This window comes from Hypanus sabinus, chromosome 6 (assembly GCF_030144855.1).
Source record: "Hypanus sabinus isolate sHypSab1 chromosome 6, sHypSab1.hap1, whole genome shotgun sequence".
NCBI lineage: Eukaryota > Metazoa > Chordata > Chondrichthyes > Myliobatiformes > Dasyatidae > Hypanus > Hypanus sabinus.
In genome coordinates this window covers 137,284,446-137,295,769 of record NC_082711.1, presented here as the reverse complement: position 1 = coordinate 137,295,769, position 11,324 = coordinate 137,284,446, and the positions used below count along the sequence as shown (strand labels likewise).

The 11,324-nt window shown below is 42.5% G+C and overlaps 1 protein-coding gene across 1 annotated transcript in view; it reads left to right on the top strand.

The window, feature by feature from the left end:
• Positions 1–1,898: 1,898 nt before the first annotated feature.
• The window catches only part of orai2 (ORAI calcium release-activated calcium modulator 2), a 56,004-nt gene continuing 46,578 nt past the window's right edge, over positions 1,899–11,324 (top strand). Inside the window, exon 1 of the mRNA XM_059972997.1 lies at positions 1,899–2,189. Coding sequence (XP_059828980.1) covers positions 1,965–2,189 — 225 coding nt within the window. The 5' untranslated portion in view covers positions 1,899–1,964. The remainder of the gene's footprint in view (positions 2,190–11,324) is intronic.

Genomic DNA, 11,324 nt, shown 5'->3' with positions numbered 1-11,324 from the left:
AACCTATTTGCCCTATTTCTCAGCACTCTCTGGATTCTATCGCTCATCTACACTAAAGGCAATACATCTGGCCAATTAACCTACAACCTAACCATCTTTGGGTTACGGGAACAAACCTCTTGGGGAAGGGCCACATGGTCACAGGGAGAACATGCAAACTCTGCACAGGCAGCACCCAAGACCAGGTCACCAGAACTTCGAGGAGCTGATGCCCAAAGGTTGGCACAGAAAATCAATAAACTGGAGGCTGTTTTATTTCAGAGTTACGTGCAGAAGTATCAATGTTTCCAGTACACAAAGTGTCAATGATAAATTCTGGCAAACCAATTTGTTCATAAATACTGTAAAGAACAAATTGTCCTAAAGTGTGGCTATGTAGATCATCTATTCTTTGCAAAGGAAATTTTATTGATGTAATTTCCATGTAAGAGTGTTGCCAGCAGAAATGAGAAATTTTAGTTCCTGGCTTGTCTGTCATTGGGCAATCATGGTCCAACCAGGTTTAATAGGGCCGCTTATTTGGTTTAAGCAGGGCCTTTCTAAATAAGATTCCAGCTCATTAGAAGCACTGTAAACTACTGAACTGCCTCCTCTATATTTGACCTTCATACTAACTACCAATGAAAAATCTTAATATGTTGATATTAGAATTATTGTTGTCACATTACAGAGAAAACTTCATTTTGCAGGTCATCCTTTGAAAACATAAGTACACTTCATTGAACGTTCACTGGATTAACGGCTCAAATGGCCAGATTGTCTTATATGTGGAGGTTGAACATATATCCACTGGAATGAGAGGGCCTTGAATGAAATTTTAAGATCCTGAGGGGTTACGATAGAATGAATAGAGAAAGATATTTCCTTGTGAGAGAAACTAAAACTGAGGGTCACTGTTTAAAAGGGAATTATTAATTTACAGGTGAGGTAAACCATTTTCTCTCAGAGACATGTGAAGCCACAAGAAGAGGAGGAAACATAACATCTGTATATTTAATAAGGTGGGAGTAGTGACACTTAACAACCAAGGGATGAAAGGTTGCTGAGAAAAATAGGAATGTGCAAGTTAAGGGAATAGTCACCAAATCACAATCTCATTAAATGGCAGAGCAGGCTTGAGAGGTGTAGATTGTACATTCATGTCTTCTACCGTCACCATTGTGACATACTTGCCAAACCAGTCCCTAGGTCCTGATGATGTAAACAACCCCACCCTTCCCAGCAGACTTGATACTTGCTGATGATCACACTGATCCCTGCCACCAATTAATGGTCAATAACTTGTTACTTTACCCTTACTCCAACCCAGACCACAATGCAACGCAACACCCCAGCCCTTGATGGTGACAGTGATTGAATGGGTACCCTCCCTAGCGAAGTAGTGATTGGCTAAGTGGCAACCACACCTCCCCCTCCCCCACGGTGTGAAACATTGGCTGAGTCTCCACCTTAATGAAGCACGATTAGCTGACTGCCCTATCCTGGTGAAGCTTTGTATGGTTGAATACCCTGCAACTCCCTAATAAAGCAGTGATTAGCAGAATATTCTGCTCCCAATGAGGCTTCCCCTACCCCACCCCCAATAAAACAGGGATCGGCTTAAATCCTGCTCTTCCAATGATTAGTTGAACATTACCCTCCTGGTGATTGGTTGAAACCCTCCTCTCCCGGCGATTCCTCCTTCTCTGTTATTAGTTGAATCCAGGCTCTCGCTCCCAGCAATTGGTCTATTCCTTGTTGCTCTCCACCCCTTCCCCAGTGAGGGATTGAATGCCTTCTCTCGCAGTGATTGGTTGAACTCCTGTTCTCTCTCCCGGTGATTGGCTGGATCCCCAGCCTCCCCAGGTGGAGCGAGGGGCGGGGGAGGAGCTCCCTCTGGCGGCGCGGGCGCGGGCGCGGGCGCGGGCTCGGGCTCGGCGGCGGGCGGCGGGCAGAGTGAGGCGGGCTCCCACTCCGGTGTGGCGATGAGCTCCGAGCGGTCAGCGCCGGCCGGCTCTCCTGCTCCTCCCTGTTCCGAGCCCGAAGGTGGGGCGGCTGACTATCGTGACTGGGTGCGGCGTAGCTACCTGGAGCTGGTGTCCTCTAACCATCACTCGGTGCAGGCGCTATCCTGGAGGAAGCTCTACCTCAGCCGGGCCAAGCTAAAGGCGTCGAGCCGGACCTCAGCGCTGCTATCCGGCTTCGCCATGGTGAGTGAGCTCCGTCCAGTCCAGACCGTCTCCCTGCCCTAGATCATCCGCGGATGCCACCGGAACTTACTGGACCACGACTCCGTCTCAGGGAGGAAACTGAGGAGAGGCAGGCTATAGTTGGGGGGGGGGGGTTGATGATGGGGAGGGTTTGAGGGGGGCAGACGACTGTGGGGAGGGGTTGAGGGGGGCAGACGACTGTGGGGAGGGGTTGAGGGGGGCAGACGATAGCCGAGAATGCCCAGGCATTTTAGACTGAAGTGAAGTCTTTACTGGACATTCTGGGATGAAAGGGAAGATGGGGTTGGGAAGATACTTTGAAGGTTCGATGATTATGACTTGTAGGGAAACAGGATCACGTTTTGCATGGTGGAAGTGGAATTGACTATTGGATGAGGAATTGCGGATCTTCCTCATTATCGTGATGAGGAAAGGTGTACTGCAAGACTGAGTCGTGAGGGATGAGTAAGCATTGGAAAGCAGAACGTGTGATTTATGTTTATAGTGTTTGTAACGGACTGTGTGCCGTGTGAAAGTTGTTTACTGGCAGGTGTATCATATACAGGATGATATGCTAAAAGGCTCCTTCTCAGCAGTGAGCCCTCTAGAAATTCTGCCTTAAAATACGAGTAGAAATTATTTAAAAGAGCGTAGATGTGTATTAAAAGTGTTGTATCAGTAATCTAGCCAGAGATAACTTTTTCCTTGTCTAGTCAGATAAACCCTGTGTAAGGAATGATTTTATTTGTTGTGTTGTAGCACAATTATACGTCAATAATTTTTAGCCTTATTCAATTGCAATAGTATCTCATGTTGGCTCATGGCAATAACATTTTAAACTTTAGTGGAAAGCAAAACTGTTAAACTGATTTTTCCTTTAAATGAGTTAAAGTCTGCACCCTCTCAAGTGGTTTTGTCTTAATGGTAATGAGATTTATCCTTTTGACAGCTGGGACCTGAGAGAGCTGTAGTGTGTTCCCAGCTGTGGTTAATCCAGATATATTGAAGGAGTGAATCCATGTTAATCCACCACTTTAAGTGCTTTTACCTTGATGTTCTTGATCAATCTCATGACTCTAGCCTTGTAAGGGAACTATGATACATTTTCCACTTTGGTCAGTCTGAAGAAACAGAAAACTTGCTCTAAGTTCAAAGTAGATTTATTATCAAGGTACAAATATATCACCATATGCAACCCTGAGATTCATTTTCATGTGGGCATACTTAATAAATCCAGTAACCAGAATAGAATCATATGAAAGACTGCACCAACTGGCCATGCAGCCCGTGTGCAAAAGACAATAATCTGTGCAAATACAAAAAGAAAAAGTAATAATAATTATCAAAAGTATCAAGATATTCAAATGAGCCCTTGAAAGTGAGTCCATAGGTTGTGGGGTCATTTCAGGATAGCGCAACTGAAGTTGTCCCCTTCAGTTCAAAAGCTTGATGGTAATAATTGTTCCTGTGAGTCCTGCTGCTGCTGTACCCTCCTCACGGCAGCAGTGAGAAGAGAGCATGGCCTGGCTGGTGGGGGTCTCTGATGATGGATGTTGCTTTCTTGTTAAACAACCTGTATAGATGTGCTCAGTGTTGGGAAGGGCTTTACTCATGATGGATTGGGCTGTATCCACTACGTTTTGTAGGATTTTCCCCATTCAAGGGCATTGGTGTTTGTATACCAGGCTGAGATGCAGCCAGTCAATATCCTTCCCACTACGCATCTATAGACGTTTGTCAAAGTTTTAGATTTCATGCTGAATCTTCGTAAACTCCTAAAGAAGTAGAGGTGCTGCTGTGCTTTCTTCATAATTGCACTTGTGTGCTGGGCCCAGAACAGGTCCTCTGAAATGATAACACTGAGGTATTTAAAGTTGCTGACCCTCTCCATCTGTGATCCACCAGTGAGAACTGGCTCATGGACCTCTGGTTTCCTCCTCTTTAAGTCAGTAGTCAGCACCATTCCAGTAATGACAGGAAGATCAGCATGTTTTCTCCCAACTTCCCCTTCTTGAAGTCCACAATCAATTCCTCGCTTTTGCTGACATTGACAGCGAGGTTGTTGTTATGACACCACTCAGCCAGCTGATCTGTCTCTCTTCTGTACACCTTGTTGCTGCTTGAAATTCTGCCAAGAACAGTGGCGTCATCAATGAACTTATAGAGGGCTTTTGAGCTGTGCCTACCCACACAGTTCTGAGTACAGAGACAGTAGAGCAGCGCTCTAAGCAGGCAATTTTGAGCTGTGCTTGTGTTGATTGTCAGCAAGGAGATATTATCACTGATTCGCATTGACTATGATTTCCTGATAGGGAATTTGAGAATCCTGTCACAGAGGGGAGGGAGCAAGGCCCAGGTTTTCAAGCTTGATAAGTAGGATTGAGGGGATAATGGTGTTGAATGCCAAGCTGTTATAGATAACGAGCAGCCTGACGTGTGTTTTGCTGTTGTCTGGGTGCTCCAAAGCTGAATGGAGAGCCAGTGAGACCTATTGTAGACTTGTCGAGATGGTCAGTAAATTGCAGATGGTCTAAGGCTCACTCGGGTGTAGAAGGTTATGAAAAATTACAGGGGATCGTGATCAACTTGGTATGTGGGCTGAGGATTGGAAAGTGGATTTGAATCCTGATATATGTGAGGTATTGCATTTTGGGAGATCAAACCAGGGTAGGGCTTGAATGGTGAATGGCAGGCCCTATGGAACAGAGGCCGAGGAGTGATAGTGCATATTTTGCTGAAAGTGGTGTCACATGTAGATAGGATGATGAACAAGTCAATTGGCAAGCTAGACTTCATCAGTCAGGGCATTAAGTATAGGAGTGGCATGTTATGTTACAGTTCTATAAGATGTTGGTGAGGCTGCGATTCAAAGTTCAAAGTAATTTATTATCAGAGTACATATGTCACCATACACAACATACAATTCTTTCTCTGCAGGCGTACTTAGAAAATCTATAGAGCAGTAAATGTATACAAGATCAATGGACAACAAACTGTGCAAATGCAAATATAAATAAATAGTAATAAATAATGCGCAGGAAATAAGAGTCCTTAAATGAGTATAGTTATCCTGTTTTGTTCAAGAGCGTGATGGTTGAAGGGTAGTAACTGTTCTTGAACTTGGTGGTGCAAGTCCGTAGGCACTTGTACCTTCTACCTAATGACAGCAGTGAGAACAGAGCATGACCTGGGTGGTGAGGATCTTTGATGGACACATGAAGTGAAAGCATATAGTCTTTTTCTCAGGGAGGGGGAGCTAAACGCAAGAAGGCATGGGTTTAAGATCAGAGGTGAGACTTAATAGAGACACCAGGGGCAATGTCTTCATGCGAAGAATGGTGTGTATTTGGAATGAGCTAACAGAAATGGTGCCACATTAACAGTATTTAAAAGCTATTTGGGTGACTGCATGGATAGGAGGGTTCAGAGGGCAATGGGACTAGTTCCCTGAGCAACACAGTTACTCTTGACCAGTTGAACTGAAGGGCCCGTTTGGGTACTATATGCACAAATACATGTCTGCACAGGTGCACTGAAAGACTGACTTGCAGCAACGCTGCAGGCACATAGCATCATTGGAATTAGTATTCACAAGAAAAAAAAATAAATTATACAGTTTTAATGAGAAAACATAATTAGAACAATAAATACGCAATCTCGTTTTTCTTGATTACTCTCAATATCTAAAAATGAATCAGTTCCTGCTTTGAACATAGCAATAAGTCTTCTGGCCCTGAAGTGGAAAATTTCAGTGATTGAATGCCTTCTGGGTGAAGAGTTTTTTTAATATATATTGTTATTGTGACCAACCAAACCAGGAAAATATCATCCCTGTATTTCTCCTGTCAAGCCCTGTAAGGATGTTGTTGTTTCATGAGATTACTTCTCATGCCACTGGCTTTCATAGCATATGGGCCCAAGCCTGCTCCATTTCTCCATATGACAAACCTGCCATCCCAACTAAAGCTTGCTACACCTTTGTATGCCCTTTATTGTAATTATATCCTGTTGGTTCCTCAATTCCTGTATCCTAATCTTGTGATGAAAACCAACACAGTTGAAATCCATCTGCTGCCTGTAAGGAGTTTGTACGTTCTCCGTCTGACTGTGTGGGTTTCCTCCAGGTACTCCGGTTTCCTCTGATTGGTAGGTTAATTGGTCATTGTAAGTTGTCCTATGATTATGCTAGGGTTAAATCGGGGTTGGTGGGCTGCATGGCTGGAAGGACCTACTTTGTGCTGTAGCTCAAAAGTAAATAGTTAATTTCATTGATTTCTGTACAGACACCCCGATCTCCAGAACCATTCAGTATTCATCATTTAAAAAATATAATGTACCATTACAATTTGTCATATTCTATCTACCATGACCCATCCATTCACTTAACCTGTCTAAATCATTATCAAAGCAGCTTTAATCCCTCCCTGTGACCACATAAGTTCTGACCTTGGCTTAGTAATGTTGAGTAGGCTTGATCAGTCAGAAGCCAATGAAACTATCTAGTTGCATCCAACATGCCACATCATCAGCTTTGTTGCCAGAAATTCAGTATTGTTTTTTTTTTCATGCAGTCAGTCGGGCTGCAACTCAACCCACAGCCCACCTCACTTCTGTCGTTTATAATCTGAGAGTAATGTGTGAAATTAAGCTTTCATCTGTTTTAATCTAGTGTGTGCTTCAGATACAAGGGCATTTGGCAAGTGAATTATTCATTAGTGAATTTTTCACTAACCACTACATTAAAAAAAATTCTGCTTGTACAGCTTGGATATTGAACAATTTCTGTCCTTTCATTAGTCTGGCAAAGTTTACCACAGGTAGAAAAAATAGAGTTTATTGTACAAGTTCTTGCAATTAGTTTCTGTTGAACAAAAAAAGTTTTTCTTAAATTCTGAGGTAACCTAAAATGCTTTACAACCTGTTCATCGTTTTTAAAATGTACTTATTTCTATAATGAGTTAATGAATGCACAATGTGTTTTTTACAAATAATAATGAAGAATAAATCGTTTCCAGGGTGCTGGGCGAACTCTGTTCACATACTTCTTGCATCCAAGCATGGTCTTTTTTTTTGACACTTCATCCAAAATCTACTTGGCAGTAGTAATTTAATCTAGAAAAAGTCAATCCATCTCCTAGCAGCCAATGATTTCTATATATTGACATCAGGTGATGAATCATGATAATTTGTGTGTGTGTGTGTGTGAGAGAGAGAGAGAGATGCGTAATAAGCTAAATTGCAAAGAAGTTTGGATCTCCCTAAAGATGTGGTAGAGTGGTGTTCCTCATCAACTTGTGGGGCATTAACTAAGAGAGACCGTGGTGGAGCAGTGTCTCTAAGGTCATTGCCTGACTACATTAAAGATCTTCTGCTACAGAAACCTTGGATGCCACCAACCATGCCACCTGTGAAAATGTGGCATCTAGACCTGATTGGAAATGTTATGTCTTTATGATTTTCTTGAACCATGAACAGTGGAGAAATTAAACAATGGAATTGTACCATGTGGAGGGGAATTTAAAACAATTTATTTTTTGTAGAAAATACTTGCAAATAATATTTACATATGATCAATAATGAATTTGCTCACTGTCCATTGTACTTGGTTCTCAATGTCCAAATTGAGTTTATTGTTATGCACAAGTACATGAAAACTTTCCTGCAGCAGCAATACATGCAGATAACATCGATGCGTAGCATTCACAAAAAAATCATAAATTAAACAAAATATACACTGAAAGAAGGGATCAGACAGGGCTCTTAAGAGTTATAAGAGAGCCAGGAAGGAGTTTAAGAAGGGACTTAGGAGAGCTAGAAGGGGACTTGAGGTAGCCTTGGCGAATAAGAGAAAAACCTAAAGCAGTCTATGTATGTGAAGAACAGGAGGATGAGTAGGGTGATGGTAAGAGCAATCAGAGATAAAGGAAAAAACATGTGCCTGGAGTCAGAGGAGGCAGGGAGATCTTTAGTGAGTATTTTGCTTTAGTATTCACAGTTAAGAGTGACCTTGATGAATGTGAGGACGGTGTAGAACAGGCTAATATGCTGGGACATGTTGATGTTCAGCAAGAGGATGAGCTGCAACTTTTGGAAAAATATTAGGGTAGTTAAGTCCCTGGGGCTAACTGGGGTATGATATATGCCTGGTTATTACAGGAAGAGACTGCTGTGCCTTCCCTGGCATTGATCTGTGTGTGTTCACTGGTCACAGAAGTAGTACCAGATGATTGGAGAGTGGCAAATGTTGTTCCTTTGTTAAGGAAAAGTTAATTGAAATATTCTGGGAATTACAGTCCAGTGAGTCCCATGTTAGTGGTGGGCAAACTATTGGAGACGGTTCTTAGAGACAAGATTTATGAGCATTTGAAGATGTATAATCAGATTAAGGATTATCAGTATTGTGCTGTGAGGGGCAGCTCATGCCCCAAGAGCCTGATTGAATTCTTGAGGAAGTGACAGATTGATGAAGGAAGAGCAGTAGATGGGGTCTTCAGTAACGTGTCAATAATATTCCTCGTGATGGGCTTATTCAGAAAGTTGGGAGGTATGGGATCCAGGGAGATTTGGCTGAGTGGATTTAGAATTAACTTGCCCACAGAAGGCAAAGGGTGGTAGTATACTGAGTGATTTCTGCCTGGGGGTCGATGACCACTGGTAGTCTACAAGGATCTGTTCTGGGACTCCTATTCTTTGTGATTTTTATAAATGACGTATGAGGAAGTGGAACGGTGGGTTAGTGAGTATACAGATAACATGAAGATTGACAGTGTAAATTGTGTAGAAGGTTGCCATAAGTTACAAGAGACATTGATGGGATACAGAGCTGGACTGAAAAATGGGCAGTTGGAATTCAATCCAGGTAAGTATGAAGTGAAGCATTTTGTTTTATTAATTTAGAGACACAGCATGGAACAGGTCCGGGCGCTTTGAGCTGCACCACCCTGCAACCCATCTATTTAACCCCCTAGCTTAACCATGGGACAATTCACAAAGACCTGTTAACTTAGGCAGTTTATAGGGTTATTGGCAGAATTTTTAGCAGGGTAGAAGAACAGAGGGATTTTGGTGTCCTTGTCCATAGATTCCTGAAACTTGCCGTGTAAAGCAAGTTAATGGGTTGTTTAATAAAGTATATGGTGTGTTGCCATTCAGTAGTCAGAGGATTAAGTCCAAGAGCCACAAGGTAATGTTGCAGCTCAATAAAAGTTTGGTGGGACTACACTTATAATACAGTTGGCCCTCCGTATCTGCGAATTCCGCATGCACGAATTCAACCAATTGCGAAAACCCAGAAGTGCTCTTCCAGCACTTGTCATTGGAGCACGTACAGACTTTTTTTCTTGTCATTATTCCGTAAACAATGCAGTATAACAACTATTTAACATAGCGTTTACTTTGTATTAGGTATTATAAGTAATCTAGAGATGATTTAAAGTATATGGGAGGATATGCATGGGTTATTGTGGATTGAGATCGAAAAAATCAAAAGTTCTCTTCCTAAGTAAGTCGGAACAGGTACATCCAGTATTATTTAGTCAGTTAGTCAAATGTTTATCTTAGTATAAAGTATATTTTTTACCTTTATATGCATATAAAACGCTCAAGAACGTATGTTTCAGCGCTGGGCTCAGGAAGTTCCCGAGTTCGATCCAGTGACAGACCACTTCCAAGTGTGCTCTCCACCGTGCCGGGTTGATGTGGAGGATCAAAAACCCAAAACCCAATAATTAAACCACTGCGTTGCTTAGTAATAATTGTAGCTTTCATCGGGGCAGAGCCTTTCTCACTTTATCCTTTAAAATTGTTCCGATCGTTGACCGATATAGCCTAACGCTCCTCCAGTGGCCGATGATGTTTCACCTCTTTCCGATCGCTTTATTATTTCTACTTCATTTTCAATCGTGATCGTGATTATTTTTGTGAACAGAAACACTGCTGATTCAGAGCTCTGACACCGTGTCCTAACGTTCACCGCACTGAGACAGGTTAAATAAGGTCTGGGGTTCTGCTGGGTCCTAAGGTCCACCATATTGAGACAGGTTGAATAAGGGACTTAAGCATCCGCAAATTTTGGTATCCATGGGGCGGTCCTGGAAGCAATCCCTCGCGGATAAGGAGGGCCGACTGTATTGTCTTCAGTTCTGGTTGCCTCATAACAGGGAGATGTGGATGTTTTAGAGAGGATGCGGAGGAGATTGGATTAGAGCATGTTAGAGGGTGCCTGGATTAGAGCACATTTTATGAGAAAAGGTTAAGCTTGGGCTCTTCCCTTTGGAGTGAAGGAGGATGAGAGATGATTTGGTAGATACAGTGTCTTTCTCTTTGGGTGGAAATGACTAATAACAGAGGGTGTAATTTTAGAATGATTGAAAGAAAGTATGGGGGGAAAGTCAGAGGTAGGTTTTTATTTTACCCTGGTGGGTGTGTGGAATGCACTGCCAGTGGTGGTAGGCAAGGCAGATGCATTAGGGACACGAGAGACTAAGTACATGGCTGAAAGATAGAGATCTTTGTGGGAGTGAAGGGTTAGATCTTGGAGTTGGTTAAAAGGTCAGCATGTCATTGGCCAAAGGCCCTGTGCTGTACTGTTTTGTGTTTACAAGGGAGATTAGACCAAAAACACTGTTGCGGTGTAAAGTTGTCAAAGTGGTCATTGTGTTGCTATTACTGAGATAGCGATGAGGGCTGTGCCAGAAGAATGGTTGAAAGGAAGTAACTGATTTTTAAACTTGGACTTCAGACTTCTGTCTCTGCTGCCTAATGGTAGCTGAGAATGTGGTATGGCCCAGGTGGTGGGGGTCTTTGATAATCTTTGGTCAAACACAAAGCAGCCATTTGTTCTTGCAAACTGACACTTAGAGGAGGTTCCGTTGAACTACCTTTGTAATCTCAAACTTAAACCAAATGTCAGGTACTTGAATAAATAGGATTGTAAAAAGAAGCTCCAAAGAGCACAAGTGCTGTAAGAAATCGAGTTTGCACTATTGGTGAACTGACGACTTCTAGAAGGGAAAAGAGTCAGTGAGGAAGGTTATTTTCAGAAGGAGAGAGAGAGAGAGAGACAGGAATTTTGGTTATGTAATTTCAGCTTCCTCTTAATGCAAGCTTGTAGCGTTACACAAATTGAATTAGGCA